This window comes from Nerophis lumbriciformis, linkage group LG10, assembly GCF_033978685.3.
Source record: "Nerophis lumbriciformis linkage group LG10, RoL_Nlum_v2.1, whole genome shotgun sequence".
Lineage (NCBI taxonomy): Eukaryota > Metazoa > Chordata > Actinopteri > Syngnathiformes > Syngnathidae > Nerophis > Nerophis lumbriciformis.
Window position 1 is genome coordinate 36,539,355 of NC_084557.2, and position 26,191 is coordinate 36,565,545.

General features: G+C 39.4%; 1 protein-coding gene across 2 annotated transcripts in view; it reads right to left on the reverse strand.

Moving 5' to 3' along the window:
- The window catches only part of gas2a (growth arrest-specific 2a), a 66,824-nt gene that overhangs the window by 28,550 nt on the left and 12,083 nt on the right, over positions 1 to 26,191 (reverse strand). For both annotated transcript variants that reach the window (XM_061969681.2, XM_061969680.2), the window contains exons 2-4: positions 25,161 to 25,322; positions 22,121 to 22,248; positions 3,708 to 3,849 (exon numbers count right to left, since the gene is read on the reverse strand). In XM_061969681.2, coding sequence (XP_061825665.1) covers positions 3,708 to 3,849; positions 22,121 to 22,248; positions 25,161 to 25,305 — 415 coding nt within the window. In that variant the 5' untranslated portion in view covers positions 25,306 to 25,322. The remainder of the gene's footprint in view (positions 1 to 3,707; positions 3,850 to 22,120; positions 22,249 to 25,160; positions 25,323 to 26,191) is intronic.

Genomic DNA, 26,191 nt, shown 5'->3' on the forward strand with positions numbered 1-26,191 from the left:
GACAAGCATGCGTGGTGGCCCCGAAAAGTGTTGTTGCATGTCGCCACCCGGCAGCTAAGAATGAGGTTATGAGCATGCTGTGAAAGTAAACGTGAAGAACTCAGCCAACACGCCTCGTCTGCATTATTTATAATTAGACAGACAACACATATACAGTGTGATTTTGTTTTGTTTACAAGGAAAGAAAAACAAAAGTTAAAAAAGGGAGATCATGTCATACAGTATATGTTGTATATATATGTATGTGCTGCGGTTGCTTTAAGAACGTTGCAACAGCTGCCGTAAAGGAGGTGCGTTGCTAGCCTGGTTGTTATGTTTCCGGTTGGTCGTAAAAGTGTTTGTCATGTGTTTGTACCCTGCTCAAATCTCTCAGTAAAGTTATTCATTGGATTATACCTTTTGTTTTGAACTTTATCACACCTTGGAGAGCTTTTTCCGGTCCATTTTTTTCCTGCTTTCGCTATCTGCACCTAATGACTGAGCTACGTGACGTAATTTCTTGTGATGTCACACAGAGCATTTCTGGTCGGGACAGGATTCGTTCCGAGGGATTTGAATAAAGAACCAACTCTTTTTCTTTACTATAGTGGGTCTCGATAACGGGTACCGGTTCTCAAAAAGGGATTTGAGTCCGAGGACTCGGTTCTTTTCTTATCGAACAACCGGGAAAACCGGTTTCGAGTATCATCCCTATTAGCGAGTACCGTTTTGTCCTGCTACGTTCAACGATCCTTGAACTCATCGTAGTTTGTTTAGATGTCCAACTTTCTCCGACATTGCCACAGAAAGACATGTTTTATGTCACTCCTCGTTGTCTCATTTTGTCCACCAAACGTTGTATGCTGTGCGTGAATGCACCAAAGTGAGCTTTGTTGATTTTATTGATTTGCCTGAGTGCTTATCGGGCATATTTGGTCAATTCATGACTGCAAGCTAATCGATGCTAACATGCTATTTAGGCTAGCTGCATGTACATATTGCATCATTATGCCTTGTTTGTGGGTATATTTGAGCTCATTTAATTTCCTTTACTTATGTCCTCTTGTGTATTTAGTTTATATTTGTATGTCTCATGACACATTATCTGTGTGCAATATTGGCTGCATTTGTCATAGTTGTTTGTGTGCCATGTTGTTCCAGACCACAGCAAACCTTACTCAGCTTGCAAAGATTGTAAAAAAACCATTAGAAGAACACAGCCTGCCGTTTCCTTAAACTTGGACACACACATCTATACCTTTGGCCATTCTAAGACAGTCATTTCCAGAAGTTATCTAATCCTGTGAGAAGCCTCCGTTTACTAATGATTTCCAATGTTGCAAAAATGTGTAGAATAAAAATTAAAATCCAACATTTCTGTCAACGAAGATTTGCGTCAGCCTTTGATAGTAGGCTAATATAGCTAATGTAGACACTTACATCATGTATCATAACACTTATATAAGACTTAGAATTTTTTGCGGCTCAAGACAGGTTTTTTTTTTGGTTTTTTTGGTCCAATATGGCTCTTTCAACATTTTGAGTTGCCGATCCCTGTTCTCTAGCATGCTGTTTTGTACCGTAAATGTTTTTCTATGGCATTTCTGCCTGGCAAGACCATCAGCATGATTTTAGAAATACAATGGTGCCTCAATTTACGAATATCTCAACATACCAGTATTTTGAGATACGAGATGTCTCTCTGCTTCTTGTTATGCTTTAAATTGCGAGCATGATTTAAGTAACGAACTTCCGAGCCACTAGCTGGCGTAGCCAATGCCACAATTAAAGGCTGTTAGATCTTACTTGCTCACAGGAGCGTAGAATCAAAATCCAACGTCACCACTACAGTGGTATGTTTACATCCACTAAGATACAAATTATTGCATGAATTTGATTGAAACACGCTTTTTAAAACACATGTTAAACCTTATTGAGGCTTTTTACTTTTTAAAGATGTGATTAACATATTTAAAACACATCTAGATCAGGGGTCTGCAACCCATGGCTCTGTAGCCGCATCGGCTCTTTCATGCCTTCACCCTGGCTTCCCTTTGCTTGTGTCAATAAATAATGGCTATTTCATTTTGATTGATTTTATTTTATTATTTAGTTTGTTTTAATAACAGTTATTTTGGAGAGTGATCTTGTAATATAAAAGTGCAACTTATTTTAATACAAACCCCGTTTCCATATGAGTTGGGAAATTGTGTTAGATGTAAATATAAACGGAATACAATGATTTGCAAATCCTTTTCAACCCATATTCAGTTGAATGCACTACAAAGACAAGATATTTGATGTTCAAACTCATAAACTTTTTTTTTTTTTGCAAATAATAATTAATTTGGAATTTCATGGCTGCAACACGTGCCAAAGTAGTTGGGAAAGGGCATGTTCACCACTGTGTTAAATCTCTGCACTGCTGACTTGTCTACACTCAAGATGATCCCCTGCTGGCCCCACTATGGACTGGACTCTCACATTATTAACCGTATCCACTCGGCATCCATTTGCGATCCCCTCCAAGATTTCTCGTTGTTCCCATTTGGTTGAGTTTTTTCTTGCCCTGATGTGGGATCGAAGCCGAGGATGTCGTTGTGGCTTGTGCAGCCCTTTGAGACACTCGTGATTAAGGGCTATATAAATGATAAATGGGTTATACTTGTATAGCGCTTTTCTACCTTCAAGGTACTCTTTGACAGTATTTCCACATTCACCCATTCACACACACATTCAAACACTGATGGCGGGAGCTGTCATGCAAGGCGCTAACCAGCACCCATCAGGACTAAGGGTGAAGTGTCTTGCCCAAGGACACAACGGACATGACTAGGATGGTAGAAGGTGGGGATTGAACCCCAGTAACCAGCAACCCTCCGATTGCTGGCACGGCCACTCTACCAACTTCGCCACGCTGTCCCCAATATATGAATAAACTTTGATTGATTGATTGAAATCTTCCAAGTTAGGTTTGTTGCTATGCAGGTGGAACGAACCATTTTGTATTTTTCAGAGGGAGATTTTGTTTCACCGATATGCTAAATTAATATGAATTTTTATGACATGTTTTGAATAAATTACACATTTAAACGCATGTGTTTTGGCCCCAACACAAAGTCCCCACTTCGACGCCATTGCTTGCTTGCATTAGCTTTCAGCTAAAGATACAAAAAAATAAAAATTCCAGCCATTGGAGCCAAACCTTTAGCAGTGGTCCAGCTACTGAGACTTGCTCCTCTGCCCACAACTGTGCTTAATACGCATGCCCGAAACTGTTCTGGGTGTCCCGGGGGTTCTGTTGCTCCGCTGCACTACGAATCAGCGATGTCCTCGCCGCTCTCGCTATTGATTAGTAACTCTCCCTGCAAATCCCTTTTTACTCGCTGCTATCTCAGTTTTCTTGACCAGCCTTCTCTCTTCTGTAACTTGACTCATTGTACACTTTGGATCTAATGGGACGGGAAAACGCCAATCAGAACAGACTAAAAAGGATTTCAAAGTTCTCTTCAGTCTGCTGAAAGGGGTAAATGCTGTACTGTACTTATTTGTATTGCTATTGTGTTGTTTTTCAAACATTTCTTATCTATAAGTTACGATTTTATTTTTAAAAGGCAAGTTACGTTTTAAAATGGTGCTGTTTTGGGAGGGCCAAGCACGGATTAAATTGATTAAGACTCATTCTAATGGGCGGGGGTGCTTTAAGAGACGCGTGGTACAGTACTCACCTAAACCCTCCGACTCAAACAAACACGTTTCCCCAACTCCAACCTCGCGACACCAGGACAGGAAGTTGGCTGTGTTGTCCCGTGCGAAGAAAGAGCCAGAGGGCGCACTGCGCCGGCATGGAATCCTTCTGTTAGGAAGAACCTGTGAGAAATGAGCATTATATGAAAAGCCATATCAAAATCTCATGTATCAAACATCACAATGCACAGCTTGCAGAACCAACATGAATATGTTCCAGAACCTTTATGTCCACCACTTCATTCTCCATTTGGTGAGAGGCTCTTGTTTCATCTCTGGGTTGTGTTGTACAGATCAATATTGGAGATGACGTCTCAGAATAGTAGGGCTACTTTACTGAGGCTCACTATAGTGATTAGGGATCAGATGACATACTCACAGCTTCCCACACCCTCTCCGCTCGGGAGATTTATGCGCCTAACTGTGTTTTTTATGCAGGATATGCGTGTGTCTCTGCTACGGGAAAGGTGAAATGAGCTCATTGGAGAAATACGCAGACTTTTGTGGGTATTTTTCTTTTCTTTCCAGAGCTCTCCTACTGGCAGTTTTTGTCTGGGGGTCCATACTGTCAATGAATGACTTTCCAGGAAAAATAACCTTGGCCACAATTCCATTAACTGTGCGATCTAACAATCAGTGTACTTCTTCCTGCTGTTACTTTCTGAATTAGCCAGACACTAGCAGGTTGCAGTAATGTGACCTCGAGACATTTCCGGTTCTGGCACTGAGGGACACGTATTCAATATAGTTCCATCTTAAAACTAATTTGTATACACTGGCCTTTAAATAGACCCTCCTTTTAGACCAGTTGATCTACCGTCTCTTTTCTGCTCTGACCCCCTCTCCTGCAAGGAGAGGTTATTAGGTGACCACAGATGATGCCCTAGCTGTTCAAAGTCGGGACCACTCATCTGTGCATCGGTTGGGGACGTCTCTGCGCTGCTGACTTTTCTCCACTCAAGATGATCCCCTGCTGGCCCCACTATGGACTGGACTATTATTTAGATCCACTCGACGTCCATCGCACCGTTCGCCCAGGGGTCGGGTCCCCACATCTGCGGTCCCCTTCAAGGTTTCTCATTGTATCCCATTGGGTTGAGTTTTTTCTTGCCCTGATGTGCGATCTGAGCCGAGGATGTTGTTGTGGCTTGTGCAGCCCTTTGAGACACTTGTGATTAAGGGCTATATAAATAAACTTTGATTGATTGATTGATTGAATATAGCTAGCGTACATTTGTACATCTGTTTCACCGCTTCACTTTCAGCTCGCGAAGCTAAGCTAGTCCAGGTCCGAAGCCCTCGCTCCGAAGAGAGCAAGAACTCGACTCGGTGAAAGAAATAACGTAAGTATGGCTTCCTGTTCTTCATGCACTCTTCTTATGGATAGTTCGTCCCTGCGAGAGGGCTGTGTCCACTAGTTAGAGCAGAGTAACTTCATAAAAAACTCACAACCCAGTGGGTTGTGAGTTTTTCCTTGCCCTTATGTGGGATCTGAACCGAGGATGTCGTTGTGGATTGTGCAGCCCTTTGAGACATTTGTGATTTAGGGCTATATAAATAAACATTGATTGATTGATTGATATCTTTAGACTCTGCGGACATGTTTGCTAGCGTTTGCCGTAGCAAGCTAACCAGCCCAGTTCGTAGCAACCTTAAACGGCCTACAAACTATGGTGATCTGGTTATGACACATAACAGATCCAGCCCTTTAGTTAGTCCTACACAATAATCTGTATTTCCGGGGGGACATGTTTGCTAGCATTTGCCGTAGCAAGCTAACCAGCCCAGTTTGTAGCAACCCTAAACGGCCTACAAACGCTAGTCCTACACAATAATCTGTATTTCCGGGGGGCCGAGCATCCAACATTGAAGCTAATCTTAAAGAGATGACTCGCAACAGGTCTAGTAAACACATACGACAGGCTATTCGCACCACTAGCTACTGGAACATAGTTGTACACATCAGCTCCAATGACACTAGGATGAGACAATCAGAGATTACAAAAAGGAACATAGCGAGGACTTGTAATCTCGCCAGAAAGATGACTTGGCATTGAGTACTTGTCTCGGGCCCCCTGCCTGTGAGAGGCAATGATTAGAGATATAGCAGATTAGTCTCGCTTAACAGGTGGCTGGCTAGTTTTTGTTGAGAACGTAAGGACTAACATTTATTGATAAATAGCCTTCCTTCTGAGGCAAACCGGGCTTGCAGCCTTCAAATAGACCCTTTTTAGACCAGTTGATCTACCGCTTCTCTTTTCTGCTCTTCCCTCCTCTCCTGCGTGGTGAGGTTATCAATTATTTATTTTTTTATTTTTTTTATGTTTTTTAAATATCGTGCTTTTTAAACAGCTCAACACAAAAAGGACAAACACGATTTAATGACAATTTAAAAAAAAAATGTGCCTGCTGTGTGTTGGTGTCTTGCCAGATTTTGTATTTTGTAGAAATACAATATTTGCATTTCTGCTTTAGGATTACTTGCATTCAGAGGAGGAGCTACACTTTCATTTTTAGATACCAGTTTCACTCATAAATAACACAAAATGTGGATATTCCTCAACTGATGTACAAGCATTTTTTTAGGTGGAAATATCACAGAATAACATTACAAAGAATCTCTAAAAATAAGGGATGGGTACGTTAACATTTTAATTGATACGGTACCGGTTTCCGGTACCTGGGAATCGATACAGGTACTCAACGGTACAAATGTTCGGTACTTTTGTGTGTGTTTATGTGGTAAAAAATGTGTATTTATGTCAAATTTGACAGTTGTGCGTCCTGGCAAATTTTACTCCAAAATACAGCCTGAAAGAACTTTAGATAAAACTATTACCAACTTGTGTGCATTTAAATGACATGCATTAGAGTAAAACATTTAAAATGTTCCCGGATTACATTCTGACAATAAATTTGCATTTGTGTACAAATATTGGAGACTTTTTTTAAAACAAGTTTAATTACGCAAATTTTAATTATACAAGCAAGTAATCACCTGTCATTAATCCAACTTCCAGACTGTGAGATATATATATATATATATATATATATATATATATATATATATATATATATATATATATATATATATATATATATATATATATATATATATATAAATAAATAAATAAATAAATAAATAAATAAATAGGGCTTCACGGTGGCAGAGGGGTTAGTGCATCTGCCTCACAATACGAAGGTCCTGAGTAGTCTTGGGTTCAATCCCGGGCTCGGGATCTTTCTGTGTGGAGTTTGCATGTTCTCCCCGTGACTGCGTGGGTTCCCTCCGGGTACTCCGGCTTCCTCCCACCTCCAAAGACATGCACCTGGGGATAGGTTGATTGGCAACACTAAATTGGCCCTAGTGTGTGGATGTGAGTGTGAATGTTGTCTGTCTATCTGTGTAGGCCCTGCGATGAGGTGGCGACTTGTCCAGGGTGTACCCCGCCTTCCGCCCGATTGTAGCTGAGATAGGCTCCAGTGCCCCCCGCGACCCCAAAAGGGAATAAGCGGTAGAAAATGGATGGATGGATGGAATAAATAAATAAATATATATATATATATATATATATATATATATATATATATATATATATATATATATATATATATATATATATATATATATATATATATATATACTCATTCATATACACATATAATCATTCATATACACATATAATCATTCATATATGTATATATGTATGTATATATACATATTATCTCACATATATACAAATACATATACATACAGTGCAGGCCAAAGGTTTGGACACACCTTCTCATTCAATGGGTTTTCTTTATTTTCATGACTATTTACATTGTAGATTGTCACTGAAGGCATCAAAACTATGAATGAACACATGTGGAGTTATGTACTCAACAAAAAAAGGTGAAATAACTGAAAACATGTTTTATGTTCTAGTTTCTTCAAAATAGCCACCCTTTACTCTGATTATTGCTTTGCACACTCTTGGCATTCTCTTGATGAGCTTCAAGAGGTAGTCACCTGAAATGGTTTTCACTTCACATGTGTCATAGTTTTGATGCCTTCAGTGACACTCTGCAATGTAAATAGTCATGAAAATAAAGAAAACGCATTGAAATGAGATAGTGTGTCCAAACTTTTGGCCTGTACTGTATATCCATCCATCCATCCATTTTCTACCGCTTGTCCCTTTCGGGGTCGCGGGGGGTGCCGGTACCTATCACAGCTGCACACGGGCGGAAGGCGGGGTACACCCTGGACAAGTCGCCACCTCATCACAGACAGACAGACAACATTCACACTCACATTCACACACTAGGGCCAATTTAGTGTTGCCAATATAAACTGTAATATATATACACACACAAATGTGTATGTATGTATACATATACATAAACACACGCACACACAGACATAGATTTACAGTAGTAATGTTTAGTTACATTTTGAAGTTGCTTCCCTGTGGTCCAGCAATGTTCACTTCCAACAATATTGAACAATATCAATAAACAGTAGGTCATTGTATTGGAGATGTATTCATTTAGTTTATAATTACTATTTTGCAAGGTTTTATTGATGCTAAACATTGCATTATACACCAACAACGCACAAATCCATTAAATGTTTAAGTTTATGAACAATCAAAAAAGTAAATAAATCATAAACAGGCGTTCAAATTGTATTAAAGGTTAATACAGACGTTGAAAAAGTGGTCACTGAAAACGTGATTGTGTTCAACTGGATGAGAATGACAGACATAACACAGCAGCAACCTTTTTCTGTTTTTTGTTTAACTTTTTTTTTAATCACTTTATGACGGACTATCTTAGGAACTCTGAAACCTTAAAGCCAAAATCCCTATTGGAATCATTTCCACAGGCGAGAACATTGCCTGCATTCACTCCACTTCCTGCTATGAATATTCTGGTTTTCCCCACCAGGCTTGAGCCCAGAGCGACAGTAACCCAGCAATTTGCTTATTTCAAAATAAAAGCGTCCAAGACATTTAGTGTCCGTTTAAGCGAGACCATTTAAACTAAAATAATGGTGGTGTGGCGGATAATTTTAGGATGACATTGTTTCTGTGACAGTAAGGGTACTTTTAGACTTTTGTTTCTCTTTAATTGCATGCACATACATATATATACGTTGTTAGATGATCCCCATTCACACAGAGCTGCAAAAACACCAGGCCAGCATCCACTGTTTACCATCTCTTTGCTCAGCTTATATCTGTGTTGAGAATTTGAGCTATGTAGTAATGTGTCTCCACTTGTATGTATATTTCACTTCGGGATTATCAAACAACCCTGTGTTCGGGAATTGGTTGATAAAAGTGACATACCTGTACTTGCACATGTCTACATCCTTCATTTTCAAAAAGATGTTCAGCAATGTTTTATTGCAAGTTTTTTGTCTCCTAAACACTGTTATTATATGAGTGAGCAGTTTAAGGAACTCTCGGTCAATCCTGTGTAAAGATATCCTAAACATTAGGAAGTAAACATACTAATTTTACAAAACTAGAACGGGACTCAACAAAATTTGTAAACCCCATTTGATCAGAATGTCAAAGTAATTATGTTAGGAATGATCACACATTGGCATCAAGATGATAAATGTACTGTATTTTCCTGACTATAAGGCGCACTAAAAATCTTTTTTTTTCTCAAAACTCGACAGTGCGCCTTATAACCCGGTGTGCCTATTGTACGGAATAATTGTGGTTTTGCTTACTGACCTTGAAGCTATTTTATTTGGTACATGGTGTAATGATAAGTGTGACCTGTAGATGGCAGTCAAACATAAGAGATACATGTAGACTTTAATATGATGGCAGTCACACATAAGAGACACATGTAGACTGCAATATGACTCAAGTAAACAACACCAACATTTTATATGTTCCATTGAAAATATAGAACATTACACACGGCGCTCAAAAATCTATCAAAATGTTTTAGTATGACTTTGGTAAGCTATGAAGCCACACCGCTTGATGGATTGTACTGTGCTTCAATATACGAGTATTATTATGGTGTGCCTATAAAGTAAGACATATTATCTGGCATTTTGTTTCGCAATATTATGCAAATGCAACTTTTCTTACCTTCTGGTACCTGCTGATCTGTATTTGGGATCTGCATAAATCCTGAAAAATTGTGCACATCCGCCTTTGTAGCCCGTGCCGACACCGTAGTCGATAAGCTTCTTCTTTTTCTCTATCTTCTTGTTATGAGACATTCATCCTCCGCTGTTGCCATTTCTAATATAAAGTAGTGTAAAGTTCTTACTTATACTGTATCTGCCATGAAAGCGCTAAAACATAGTGATTTTACATTATTCACCCAAGGAACTTTAGTTATTAGAGAGTTCCGGTCAGACGGTTTTTCACGGGACACATGATGATGAGATGCTGCTCCGTTATTGATTTAAGTAAAGTCTGAATGTCATTAAAACAGTTAGCTCCATCTTTTGACACTTCTTCCACTCCCGTCCTTGCACGCTACACCGCTACAACAAAGATGACGGGGAGAAGACGCTGCCGAAGGTGAGCCACGTAAATAAGACCGCCCACAAAAGGGCGCATCCTGAAGCGACTGTCAGTTAAGCGGCTTGAAGATGATCTGTAAAACATAATCTATGCAACATTTTGACCAAAGAACCACCATTACATGTTATGTAGACCACAAGGAAGTGCTTTCAATTTAGAAAACAAAAAACAAATATGACTCCTTTAATGCGCCCTAAAATCCCGTATGCCTTATATATGAAAAAAAATTGAAAATAGACCATTCATCGACAGTGCGCCTTATAATCAGGTGCGCCCTATGGTCCGGAAAATACGGGTAGAAACATTATTTATATATGGAGCAACCCAGACAACCATGTTGCAGTTAAAAACAAGACATAAACAGCATAAGTCAACACACACGTTCCACACCAAGTAACAAACCCCATGTGAACATTGTAAAAAAATGTCCAAGTACAATGCACATGTCAAAATTACATCTATTTAATGCCACTACAAAGCATGATGAGTAATATGCAAAACGCTCTCTTCCCACACTCGGCCATGTTTCGCAAATAATGGTTGTTTGATGTTTCTGATTGACTGCAAAACGTCGCGGAGGTCTGATGGTGGTGGGGGCGCTTAAATAACAAAGTTATGTGTTGTTCAGGCTTAGTTGCTATAGTGTACTCAAATTAAAGCTTGAGCAAACTGAAGTGTCGAATGATTTTCTGATAATATTATAAATCTTGCATTCTTTTTTCATGTGCACTTTATTGTAGTTTCAGTACAATCCCTGCCCTGCATGGCGGAGGGAAAAGGTGTCATGTACATGAATTTTCATGTTTGGCAAACGTCCCTCTTCAATTTGGTATGAAATCAGACTTAAATCACAGTGATCGCGCGTGTCAACGGCGGTGTAAACTTTATCAGCACGGCACACACACGCTCTCATAGTATTAAAGAGCACACTGAGTCAGAGTAAATAACAAAGATAAAGACTATTGTCTTAAAATTGTAACTAAGTTACTGTAACTTTCTTCATACAGTTCTGAAGTTATGGTGAGTTATCTATTTAACTTAAGTAGCTAAATTATCTAATGATATTACAGGCATGATTTTACATAACACATCTCATAAATGTGTACCATACCAAAATTAATAATAATAATAATAATAACACATTCACTAAATCGCAGATTTCTAGGGTTTTTTTCAGCACATTCTACGTATTTTCTAGCAAAAGAAAAGACTAAATGAACTAAAAAACCATCAATACTACACAAGTATTGGCCACTAGATGAGACTGAACCAATCAGAGTGCGCTGTTCAGTATCGTGGCCACTGATTGGCTCAGCTTCAGGTCGAATGACTTGACTAAACAAGTGTAAAAGGTGACTAAGTGGGTGTTATTTCATGTCTAGATGGTTCTTATAATGTTAAAAACAGTATTTGGAAGGTAGTAAACCGTTTTTTATGTTCTAGCTATGAAAATATTCGACTAATAATTCCTACTTCGTCGGAAATTAATTTATCACGTTCAGGCTTGGAACCATTTAACAGCTATAAACGAGTGTTTACCGTAATGATAATGTCAAAAGCCTTGCCCCTGGCAAACTCTTGTTGGCCTTGCCCCACAAGTCTTCTTTAATGTACAAACCCCGTTTCCATATGAGTTGGGAAATTGTGTTAGATGTAAATATAAACGGAATACAATGATTTGCAAATCATTTTCAACCCATATTCAGTTGAATATGCTACAAAAACAACATATTTGATGTTCAAACTGATAAAAAAAAATTTTTGTGAAAATAATCATTAACTTTAGCATTTGATGCCAGCAACACGTGACAAAGAAGTTGGGAAAGGTGGCAATAAATACTGATAAAGTTGAGGAATGCTCATCAAACACTTATTTGGAACATCCCACAGGTGAACAGGCAAATTGGAAACAAGTGGGTGCCATGATTGGGTATAAAAGTAGATTCCATGAAATGCTCAGTCATTCACAAACAAGGATGGGGCGAGGGTCACCACTTTGTCAACAAATGCATGAGCAAATTGTTGAACAGTTTAAGAAAAACCTTTCTCAACCAGCTATTGCAAGGAATTTAGGGATTTCACCATCTACGGTCCGTAACATCATCAAAGGGTTCAGAGAATCTGGAGAAATCACTGCATGTAAGCAGCTAAGCCCGTGACCTTCGATCTCTCAGGCTGTACTGCATCAACAAGCGACATCAGTGTGTAAAGGATATCACCACATGGGCTCAGGAACACTTCAGAAACCCACTGTCAGTAACTACAGTTGGTCGCTACATCTGTAAGTGCAAGTTAAAACTCTCCTATGCAAGGTGAAAACCGTTTATCAACAACACCCAGAAACGCCGTCGGCTTCGCTGGGCCTGAGCTCATCTAAGATGGACTGATACAAAGTGGAAAAGTGTTCTGTGGTCTGACGAGTCCACATTTCAAATTGTTTTTGGAAACTGTGGACGTCGTGTCCTCCGGACCAAAGAGGAAAAGAACCATCCGGATTGTTATAGGCGCAAAGTTGAAAAGCCAGCATCTGTGATGGTATGGGGGTGTATTAGTGCCCAAGACATGGGTAACTTACACATCTGTGAAGGCGCCATTAATGCTGAAAGGTACATACAGGTTTTGGAGCAACATATGTTGCCATCCAAGCAACGTTACCATGGACGCCCCTGCTTATTTCAGCAAGACAATGCCAAGCCACGTGTTACATCAACATGGCTTCATAGTAAAAGAGTGCGGGTACTAGACTGGCCTGCCTGTAGTCCAGACCTGTCTCCCATTGAAATTGTGTGGCGCATTATGAAGCCTTAAATACTACAACGGAGACCCCCGGACTGTTGAACAACTTAAGCTGTACATCAAGCAAGAATGGGAAATAATTCCACCTGAGAAGCTTAAAAAATGTGTCTCCTCAGTTCCCAAACATTTACTGAGTGTTGTTAAAAGGAAAGGCCATGTAACACGGTGGTGAACATGCCCTTTCCCAACTACTTTGGCACGTGTTGCAGCCATGAAATTCTAAGTTAATTATCAGTTGCAAAAAAATAAATTAAGTTTATGAGTTTGAACATCAAATATCTTGTCTTTGTAGTGTATTCAATTGAATATGGGTTGAAAAGGATTTGCAAATCATTGTATTCCGTTTATATTTACATCCAACACAATTTCCCAACTCATAAGGAAACGGGGTTTGTATAAGGAGGAACATGCATTATTTTAGACCTGCTTGTGGAGAGTGCCTTCAGATGACTTCTGCTATATAGATAAAAGAACAAGGGGGTAAATGACATTGACTATTTTTTATTTTATTTTACAAAAATGATCAATTAGAATAATACATAATGTTGGATGTAGAGAACATACAAACCCTTTATTTATTAAATCACAATTATTGAAATTCAACGATTTGGTGCATTTGCAAACAGCTCAAATGATGTACAAAGCAAACTCTAACCTGCTACCCAAGAATGTTAAAGTTAAAGTTAAAGTACCAATTATTGTCACACACACACACACTAGGTGTGGCGAAATTATTGTACAACAATTATTCTCAACAAAAGAAGAAACATATAACATTAGAGGAAAATGTAATTTAAAACATTTGTATGATCGTACAACACTTAAAACCTTTAACATATCAGTACGTGGAATTAAATTATGGAATGGATTAAGCAAATAAATCAAACAAAGCACCAATATGATTCAGTTTAAGAGACTGTTCCAAACTACAAGTGTTCACAAAGTACACAGAACAAGAATTATGATGAACATCTTGAACCCTTTTTTTTCTTAGTTTTTTTTATTGAGACAAAGATTATATATGTATTTAATATTTGTTTGCTTACATGTTATTTATTTATTATTTACTTGTTCACTGTTCTGTTACAGAGAACAAGGAAATTGGATAAAATAGCTATGGTATGAAAAGGGGTAGGATTAAATAAGCTCTGCTTCTTCCTACTCCTTTTCAGACGTGCTGTAATGAAACAACTGGAAATGTGTGATGAATTACATTGAATCGTATGCAGGTTCGAAATAAACTGAAACTGAACTGAACTGAATTTGACCCTTATGTTAAAACACAATACAAGTCCAAAATACAAAAAATAACAAGCAACAGTGTTTGGCACATGAAAGAAGATAGAAGATAATGGGACTGCACTATTCCTGATTAATTTGTGGAGGGAACGGTTTTATTTGAACAAAAAGAGAAAATACATTAAAAAAAACTAAAATAAATTAACATTTTCGTGCTTTTTTTGTTACTTTGGGATGTTGGAATTAGTTTGATTGTGACTCATACGGCAAAAATAGAAAATATTTTCATCTGGATTTGCATCGACTTTGAATATATTGCTTGTCACATGAACGTTTCTGAAAAAATTGTTTTTGCGTAACGGAGAACACAATCCCTCTTTGTGCCTTTGTGCAGGTAATAACTGCTGCATATTCCCAAGTCGTCTCCCTTTACATCTGTACGTACTCAACTCTCAGCCCCTCAGACGCCGATAAAATAGATGAGATAATGATGTGGTTGCACTGCACGGACCCCGTGGTGGTAATATGACAAGAAAGAAATATCATCCTCCTCTATCGTGATACAGAAGCAGGACACATGGGGAGGATGGCGAGACAGCAACCACAAAGCGTAGTTTATCATTTCTCCTCTGCTGGAATCACTTAGTCCCACATCCCCTAAGATTATTAGGCAGCTTGAACGCAGATGGACATATTGCTTTATTGCGGGAAGGTATAACGATTAGTCCGGCGTCCTTTTATGACTTGAATGAAACCTAAATATGTGCAGGAATAGCTGATGTCATTCTTTGTTCATGGCTCTCAGTGTGGAAGAGCACTTAACATGTTCCCTGTACGACAACAATATAATGCACACTTTTGTTCACTTAATCAAGGATGTCTGACACGACCTCCTGAGGACATTCCTGCTTTTCTGTTCGGACATGTTGGACGTGATCAATAGCCCTTCTATTCCTGGAGGCCCTGTGTCCTCCTACTCTCATTGACCTCAAGCATTTCCTCACATGTGTGCAAAATCAGGAGACCCACCGTCATCACCACAGCCGTGGACCACCGCAAACATCAACAACTTGCACCAAAGCGCCAACAAAGGAGTCTTGTGTTTCCCATTTGCACTTTAAACAGAAACTCGAGCAGATATTTTTTTTTCTTCCTCAAACAGAAGCATGTAATGAGCACCACATATCTGCTCAAATGTCACAACTAACTAGTTGAAACATGCAAAAGATAGCCTTTATAAAGAGGGCTTGCAGTATAGCCCCCTTTAAACCTGCCATGAAAAAGTGAAAAATATAGAGATTTTTTTATAATAATAATACAATAAATATATAATATTTCTAAAAATATAAAAATACGAATTATAGTAAACAATAAATTAAATAATTTTTTATTGAAGAAACATTAATAAAGTAATTAGATACTTCATTAGAAGCAGTGCTGCACCAGATGTTTTTTTCCCCCTAGAATGCTTATTATAGTTGTCTATTGTTAAATTCGTGTGTATAAAACAGTTACCTCATTGTCATTTTTGAGTGTTCTGTTCCTGCAGGCTGGCTGTGTAGGGTCATAGAGCCCTCAGTTTCTAGTTTTTCGTGCAAACAACCGAGTGCGTGTTAATTATAATAATTACAATGGAGCACTAAACATTGTGTGTATAGGAACAAGTAGCTGAGCAAATTTGACCCAAAAAAAACACAAATCGGTGCGATTAGTCGTTCCTCGCTACATCGCGCTTCTCTAAATCCCATTTTTTTTGTGTGTGGGGGGGGGGGGATTACAATATTTTACATGTTTTTGGCCAAAAGTACGTGTAAAATTAAGTTTTTGTCTTTCATCGCGCTACTCTATCTTCACCGCGACAATCAAGTTGACCAACATTTGACAGAACAACTTTTTGATGGACTTCATCTTCAACTCCTGCTTCATCAATAACACATCTCCACTTTGTTAAGCGCGGCACCTCAGACTAACTGAGACTGCTATGAACTATCAACAGCTGTCTGGCCAAAGTAGAGAGGAAGTATTTTGATGCGCTTCATCATCAACATCAATAACACTGCTTGGGCTTGAGCGATGTGGAATGCCCATAAAGAGACGCAATAATAACACAAAATGCTAATATAAAAGCTAACACGCTGGTGGTTTTAGCAGGTGGAAACCAGGATGTGACAAATAGTAGTGGCCGGGCGATGGCCGTAGCAATGGCATCATCCGGGCTTCCAGTAAATACAGTACTATCTACAATAGAACACACACAAGGCTACTGTATTGGAAACTAATGTAAAGGTTACTAAACAGGTATTATTTCAGGTTTAAAACTAATTTGGAAGGTCATAAACATTTTTTTATGCTCCAACTATAGAAATGATTGATTTATTAATAATCCTACTTCGTGGAAATCCATTATTGTTGTCATGTCTGGTCCCGATCAATTGCAATAAATAAGGGATGACTATGCTGATGTAGCTCTATAGTTGAGTGCCACTAATTGTTTTTCCATGTAAACAATGCTACAAAAATGGCTTAGGTGAAATTGAATAATGGGCAACATATTTTTTTCAAAGGATGTCGTGCTCACTTTTGTAAAGCGTGGTGTGTAATTTAGTACAATTTCCAGCTGAGTTTTCCAAGTGTGGAGCACAAAAGTGAGCAAAATGTGATCCTATATGCGTTAACATTGGGAGTTCGTTTAAAGGAGGATCAGTTCTTGTTCTGAACTATGATCTCCAGGAATGATTCTGTTTCATTTGGAGTGATCACATAGCCATGAAACGTTTAAAAAAAGACCTAATTTAATCGTAATTTAAGATCAATCTATAAAAAGAGCAACACATTAATAATATATAAGTGTAAAAAAAAAACAAGACATTTTTACTGTCAAACATCCTTAGTGTTGTTTTGTTTTCTTTTGTGCTTCAATGAATTGTCTTTGGGTATTTTGAAAAGCACCATATAAGCATACTTGCCAACCTTGAGACCTCCAAATTTGAGAGATTTGGGGGGCGGAGGGTTGAGGTGGGCGGGGTCAGGGTGGGCGGGGCCGGGGGCGGGGTTAAGGGGGGAGGAGTATATTTATAGCTAGAATTCACTGAAATTCAAGTATTTCTTATATATATATATATATATATATATATATATATATATATATATAAAATAAATACTTGACTTTCAGTGAATTCTAGCTATATATATGTATATATATATATATTTTTTTTTTTTTTTTGGATAACCTTATTAAGACATACACTCCGCTCCAAATTGACATTTGTTGAGCACTGTACGACGATCAGAAATGGAAAAATTCAACATCGACTACTCCACGAAGAACATTCCCATACCCGCGCAGAATGACTACAAGCTAAGGCTCATAGAAAAGACGGAACACTTCCTAAGAAGGATGCGGTGGAAAGCACATTTTTTCCTCCACCCTGAAACAAAAGGAATGCAAAAGGAAACTTACGGATTCAAATCTACCAAGAACCCACCCACAGTTGAGGAACTAAAGGATTTTGAGAACGACATGCTCAAAATGATACAATCAGTCAAATTCAAGCCAATCCGCAACCCACTCCTCACCAAGCTGAAAAATGACGAGGAGCGCATCAAGAAAGTAAACAACCTCATCATAGCTGCCGATAAAACCACAAACTTCTACAGAATGGACATACCAGAACACCACACCTTACTGGACAGAAGCATCACCAAATCATACAAAAAAGCGCAACCCAACACCTTACAGAACATCCACCTGGAAAATAAAAGGATCGCGGCTGAACTGGACATTGAGGACAGGGTGGACGCCACAGCCAACAAGGAAGCCTTCATCACATTGAAGGACCACAAACCCAACTTCGCAAATAACCCAACATGCCGACTAATAAACCCAACTAAATCTGAAATAGGAAAAATCAGCAAAATAATCCTGGACAGAGTCAACACAAAAATCAAGGACAAAACACCACTCAACCAATGGAGAAATACAGCAGCAGTAATCAAATGGTTCAACAACATCCAAGACAAACAACAGCACAACTTTATCTCCTTTGATATCGAGGAATTTTACCCTTCCATCACGCAAGACCTACTGACTCAAGCACTAGACTTCGCCTCAGACTACGACTCAATCACAGGCAACGAAAGAAACATCATCATCCACGCAAAAAACTCCATTCTCATCCACAACAGTACACCAAAAAAGAACAATGCAACATTTGACGTCACTATGGGAAGTTTTGACGGAGCAGAAACGTGTGAACTCGTTGGGAGTTTCCTCCTCTCCCAGCTCGCTAGCCTCAATCTGAACCTTGGTATTTACCGTGATGACGGACTGGCAGTGTGTCGCGCCTCGCCAAGGAGCAGCGAGAATACCAAGAAGCGCATATGCCAAATTTTCAAAGAGAACGGCCTACGGATCACGATTGAAGCCAACAAGCAAACCGTCAACTTCCTTGACGTCACTTTCAACCTGAGAAATAACAGCTACCAACCATTCACGAAACCCAACACAACACTCCAATACGTGCACCATGACAGCAACCACCCACCCACCACCACGAAAAGAATACCTACCGGAATCAATAAAAGGCTATCGATGCTGTCATCTAGCAAAGCTGAATTTGAACAAACAACCCCCCCGTACCAAAAAGCCCTTGATGAAAGCGGATACAATTTCACCCTCACCTATGAACCCACGCCAGGAAACCAGCCAAAAAAGAACAGAAAACGGAACGACATCATCTGGTACAACCCCCCATACAGCAAAAACGTCTCAACGAACATTGGACACAAATTCCTCAATCTGATTGACAAACACTTTCCCAAAGACAACATCCTAAGAAAAGTATTCAACAAGAACAACATTAAATTGAGCTACAGCTGCATGAACAATATACGACAAATCATCTCAAACCACAACAAAACAATTGCAAATGAGCCGTCGGCCCTCAGACAGAACGACTCCAAAACCAACAAAGGATGTAATTGTCGAAAGAAACCTGATTGCCCTCTCAACGGGGGGTGCTTACAAACATCAGTTGTCTACCAATCTAAGGTAATACGCAAGGACATTAACACATCCGACACATATGTAGGATTAACCGAGGGAGAATTCAAAACCAGATGGAACAATCACAAGGCTTCTTTCAGGAACAAAAACCTGCGAAATACCACAGAACTCAGCAAACACATTTGGGACCTCAAAGACAATAATGTTGAATATTCAATAACATGGCAAATTCTTGCATCCAGCACACCTTACAATAGTGGTAATAAAAGATGCAACCTATGCTTGAAAGAGAAACTGTTTATTATTTACCGTCCAGACCTGTCATCCCTCAACAAGCGCAGCGAAATTGTAACAGCATGCCGCCATAGACGGAAACACCTCCTAGGTAACACATGAGCCAATCACCACGCCCCTAGGCCAGCCTGTACCCACCCACTCTGTGCCCTATATAAACCATGGTATGCGAATGCTCCCATTAAAATCTCCTGACGATTGAGGGTACCCCCCCTCATGAAACAGGCCTGTAGAGATGAAATAGTCTTGTGATTTTTTTCCCACACATACATATATATATATATATATATATATATATATATATATATATATATATATATATATATATGTGTGTATTTTATTATATATATATATATATACATATAAATAAAATAAATACTTTAATTTTAGTGTTCATTTATTTACACATATACACACATAACACTCCTCTCTAGTCATTGTTGTATTTGAAAGTGCAATGCTTTGCAACCAGTAGCACAGTCTTTGAAGGAGCATAGGTATGGGCAGTGTAATATTCTGGGTTGGAGTCAATAACCAGGCGAGGTGCCAAAGTTACGTCTCTTTACTTCATACTTCAGAACCGACTCCCACCCTTGCCGTCAGGGTGCGCAATACAACGTAAACCATTGGCCAACCAAAGAAGTAACCACAAAACACTATAGTGTTCTGTGTTTACTTTTTGGTAGGCCAAGCTGACGTGTCGACAGGCTGTCCTCACTCAGGACCTGGAGGGGGCGTGCCTTAAGTCCGGCTGGAAATCGGGAGAAATTCGGGAGAATGGTTGTCCCGGGAGATTTTCGGGAGAGGCACTGAAATTCGGGAGTCTCCCGGAAAATTCGGGAGGGTTGGCAAGTATGCATATAAGTCCAAAATATTATGATCATTATAAGAAACTCATGTTGTCGTACAGATATTCAAGACCCTCTATTACGGTGGTCAGCAACCCGCGGCTCTCGGGCCGCTTGCGGCTCTTTAGCACCGCCCTAGTGGCTCCCTGGAGCTTTTTTAAAAAATTGAATAAGATGGGGGAAAATATATTTGTTGCTTTAATAATGTTTCTGTAGGAGGACAAACATGACACAAAACTTCCTTATTGTTAGAAAGCCCACTGTTTAATATGTTTGTGTGTATGCTTCACTGATGACAGTATTTGGTCAGCGCCGTTTGTCCTACTAATTTTGGCGGTCCTTGAACTCACCGTAGTTGGTTTGCGTGTACAACTTTCTCCGTCGCTGCCACAGAAAGACGTGTTTAATGCCAATCCTTCTTTGTCTCATTTTGTCCACCAAACATTGTATGCTGTGCGTGAATGCACAAAGGTGAGCTTTGTTGATGTTATTAACTTTTTGGAGTGCTAATAATCCACGCTAACATGCTATTTAGGCCAGCTGTGTGTACATATTGCATCATTATGCCTCGTTTGTAGGTATATTTGAGTTAATTTAATTTCCTTTACTTATGTCCTATGTGTATTTAATTTATTTTTGCCTGTCTCATGGCACATTATCCGTATGTAATATTGGCTGCATTTCTGATTTTGTGCCATTTTGTTCCAGACCACAGCAAACATTACCATGTTGTTCCAGACCACAGCAAACGTTACCCAGCTTGCAAAGATTGTAATAAATCCATTAGAAGAATACGGCCTGTCCTTTTCTTTAACTTGGGCACACACATCTATACCTTTGGCAGTTTAGAGCCAGTAATTTCCAGGAGTTATCTAACCCTCTGAGACACTTACTTAATGTGTTGCCTTCATTGTAACACTTATATAAGGCTTTTACCTTTTTGCGGCTCCAGACAGATTTGTTTTTTGTATTTTTGGTCCAATATGGCTCTTTCAACATGTTGGGTTGCTGACCCCTGGTCTATTGGGTTAGTTAGCTTATTGAGCATACGGACCAATGCTAAGAAACAAAAAAGGGCCCTGTGTTCATAAATGCTATTACCGGTATGTCACCTTTCACAGGGGAAGTAGGTTTCCATCTTTTAAGTGTCCCTGCCAGACGTATTTTTTCATTATCGCATGCCACAAGCTGCTGCCCACCTCCCCCATACCAATTTCCCAGTCTTTTTCCCACTGCAATGTTTAAATGCAGAGTTGTTGCAGCAGAGAGTACGGTTTAATTGACCTTCATTGTTTTCCTCTGCCGGATACCATATGGACATTTATTGAGCGTGAGGTTCAATATGAAAAGTCTCTATTGATCTAATTGAATGAAACCTAATATTAGCCTGTATCTGTCTTTGAACTAGATGGGAGTCAATAAAACCTGACTGCTGTCGTGCAGAAGCAATCTGTCCCCAGTCAATTAGATTAAAAAAGGAGTTGTACGTTCATGACAGTTGTTTGGGGGGTTGCTTTGTCTGCTAAACGAATGGCAAGGGTTTGCACGGCAGACAAAATGCATCATATATCTGGATTGCCACAAATGAATTGGTTTGAAAGTGATTTTGTGTCTTAGTCAATTTTGGCATTGCTGAATCATGTGATAGTCAAGGTGCACTACTGTACCTTTCTGTCATTGAGAGGCAGGTATCCACTGCTTTCCCTGAACTTCTCCTGTAGAGTCTCAGCCAGCTGGCACAGGAGGACGCCGTTGTCTAAGCGTTCCATGAAGCTCTCTGCGGTGATTTCCAGGCCTGACCAGGAGACGCATAAAGTAAAGAAAGGCGGACCATCCAACAGCGTAGGAAATTCACCATGAAAAATGTGACTAGCGATGAAATATCCAGTCCGTTCCCAATGGAAGCAGTGTGCGATGCGAGTAATGGCTCTCGAGACTATACACACCTGATGGAGCTTGGCTCGGGTTAATCTGCACATGTTCACTGTGTTTTTACATGAAGGCACCTTCAGGTGTTTCATTATGAGGTTGGCAAAGATGGACAGATCAAAGTGGGCATCTAAACCTGCACAGTTAAGCCTCATTATCCTGTACTGTAGATTGGCAATCAACATGTGGTTGCAAATTGACTGACTTCCAGACGTGCATTCTTTCCCAGTGAGATCATCGTGAAATAGGAGGTGGTGGCAAGGGGGTGTCTGTGGAATTTTTTTTTTTTTATCCTTTCTGTTTCTTATAGTGGGGATTTGGGGGTTCACAGCATTTAATGAGTTCCAAATGTTGTATCCACCCAGAAAAAGAGATTGCAGTCTTGAGAAATACTCAGCGAGCTCCTGACTTACAGTATATGCACATGCTCCCGTCAACTCCTGCTGTGAGAGGATATAATTTATCCCAGAGAGGTTGAGAAGAAGCATTTCATTTTGGCTCCTCAGTCTTATAAATGTCTCTGCCTCCCATCGCCACATGACTCATCAATATGACCGAGTGTCCTGCTCCCACTCAAACGCTAGATTTTTTTTTCCCTCACCACTACTCCAACCTAAATGCTGCTTAGCATAACAGCACCTCTTGGAGCTTTACATGCACTTAAGCTTCAGAAGGCAGCTTAAACTAATATCACTTATTTAATGGCAACACTGGGATGCCTTCAGCTGGTTCCAATGCACCTGCAGATACAAGGCAGGCAGCATTTTTGTCCCAAACAAACACACACACTCACACATTTCTACAATCTTCTAGTGAAATCAGAGAATTTCAAAAGGTACAGTACAGGCCAAAAGTTTGGACACACTGTCTCATTTCAATGTGTTTTCTTTATTTTCGTGACTATTTACATTGTAGATTGTCACTGGAGGCATCAAAACTATGACACCTGTGAAGAGAAAACCATTTCAGGTGACTACCTCTTGAAGCTCATCGAGAGAATGCCAAGAGTATGCACAGCAGTAATCAGAGCAAAGGGTGGCTATTTTGAAGAAACTAGAATATAAAACATGTTTTCAGTTATTTCACCTTTTTTTGTTAAGTACATAACTCCACATGTGTTCATTCATAGTTTTGATGCCTTCATTGACAATCTACAATATAAATAGTCATGAAAATAAAGAAAACCCATTGAATGAGGTCTGTCCAGACTTTTGGCCTGTACTGTATATTGATGCTGTGCCACTACACATCAGCATCCTTAAAAATTCTCACATTTCCCATCTCTTGTCTACAAGCGCTGCATATGAACAAGGAAAAAAAGCTTTAATGTAAAGTCCACATGCTGAACTCACTCAAAAAAGCTATACTGAGAGCCAGTATTTCAACAGAGGCAATGGGCATTGAATGTTGAATATTGTTACACATAGATTTGATATTAAAAGGGGACCTATCTTTTTTGATACTCGTGTTAAACAATGCCGAAGCGTCAATTCATAAGATTCAAGCATTTTGGCGTGAACTTGCAGGCAGTTTTGGAGGCCTCTTTTTGCAGGGTTTTGCAGTCTGGCTACGTTGTGACGTAACTGCGAGGTGGAAGCACCTATTTAGACATTAAGACTTAGACTTAGACTTCCTTTTAATGTCATTCAAATTTGAACTTTACAGTACAGATAAGAACGCAATTTTGTTGCATTAGCGCGTTCTAGTGCAGGATAAAAGAGCAATAAGGTGCAGATATAAATAGATTTACTGTACAGATACATATATTGCACTTTTGCATATGCATCCATTTATGGATATATGTTATATTGTCTTTATATTCCAGCAAGTTAATCAGTTTTTGGGAGGAATTATTATGATGCGTTCAAGAGTCTTTTGGCCTGAGGGAAGAAGCTGTTACAGAACCTGGAGGTTCTGCTACTGAGGCTGCGGAACCTCTTTCTAGAGTCCAGCAGTGAAAACAGTCCTTGGTGGGGGTGGGAGGAGTCTCTACAGATTTTCTGAGCCCTGGTCAGGCAGCGGCTTTTTTGCGATTTCCCAGATAGGAGGAAGAAGAGTCCTGATTAAGTAAAGCTCTCTGCTTCGGACTTTAAGGAAACATAATTAAAGATAAACTAAAGTATTATTCTCATCTAATCTTATCATTGCATGTGCATAATAACACCGACATGCAACATGTAGTGACAGTAATGTGCCTAAAAGAATCTGAATCGATTGCCGACCCTGAAGGTCTACTTATTGAATCTTTCTAATGTTTATGAAGTTTATTTTTGACCTTGTCTGGAAAAAAACGATAGCGCCTTCAAGATATAAGTGTACATTTTAAAACGATATATTATGATACTTTAGGAGAAAATGGTGTGTGGTTTCATTTGCAACCTGGGAACGCTTCCAGAATCGAACATCTTGCAGATTTAAAAAAAAAAAAACGGGTTATGAAAGTAATTGTGGCGCAAAATTTAAACCATAGCATATCCAATGCATATTATCTGGACCACAATTAAGTGTTTCAAATGTAGAATAAAATCGCCACAGGTCCCCTTTAAATTAGTGCCACTGAGTTATTCATGCATACATTTGTCAATGCCTTGCCGCTTAACAGGAGTGAACAGTAGAAAGTACAACACAAGAGCAAGAATGATTACTCCATTACTCCAAATTGATCCCCTGCAAATTAGCTCACATTAATACTACTGGTTAAAATGCTAATTTTACAGATTTTGATGAAAACCAATAACCGGTAAAAAAATAAAATGGTCAAAAATGTGAAGCACTCACCGAGCATACTAGTGAGCCACAGCCCAAGGTCTTCCTTCATGGGCAACAGGCTGGCTTCGTGTCGACTGGCCAGCCACTGGTGGTACTGCTGCATGTCTGTCAGGCCGGGGCTGCTTGGATGTTTGGGACTAAGGGAGCTGCACATGGTTCCCTATGGAAAACCTGAGGAAGAAAACACAATGGAAGTGCATGCTCCCAAAACAATAAATGCAATTTCCTAATTACTGTACAGTATGTATGAAGAGCAACGATAACACCCAAATTTTCCCCCAGGGATTAATAAAGTATTTCTGATTCTGATTCAGTTGGACTTATGTTGCACAAACAACACGGAAGAACAAATGGATCCTTCCAGTCAGTCCACCATGTGTACTTTAAGTCAATTCAACAAACTGAACAAGGCAGCAGACCTTGTTAATGCAGCCTGGTAAAGGAATACACTTCCAATCAATATTCACAGAACTATTTAACTTCTCCTCAGCGACTGTAATGTAATTTAATTGACTGGAGGAGGCGACTCTCACGGCTTTTCAATAATATCCAGCCTTGCCAAGTGTTGAGTATAACGTAAAAATCTTTCGCCCCTATTCACGCTGGGGCTTCAAGCTAGGAATTCCACCACTAAAACTCCTGGCCTGCATTTGAAGGCAACAGGGTTGTGCAGACGTTGCAAAGCAAATTCGCTGTTTGTTTATTTAAACTTTACCTGGTGTTAGGATTACTACACATTTGTACATGCTTGCATACTAATCACAGCATGTTGTGTATGAATACATTGCTACTATACAGTATATTAGCATAGTGCTGTTTTCCTTCGTGTGTATGTCTGTCTGAATTTGCCAACTCTCCTGGTCCTTTTCTTGCAGAGTGGTACAGCAGGTCCTTTTTGCCAAGGAAACGTGTAAGTGAAGATGCCCTGTGAGATTTTTTTAGCACCAGTTTTGCAGGGTGGCCATGCTAAGACTTTTCTGTTAATTAAAGCATGATTTTTGCTAGCTAGCTAGCATTCCTTGGTGCAATTTTGGAAGCTT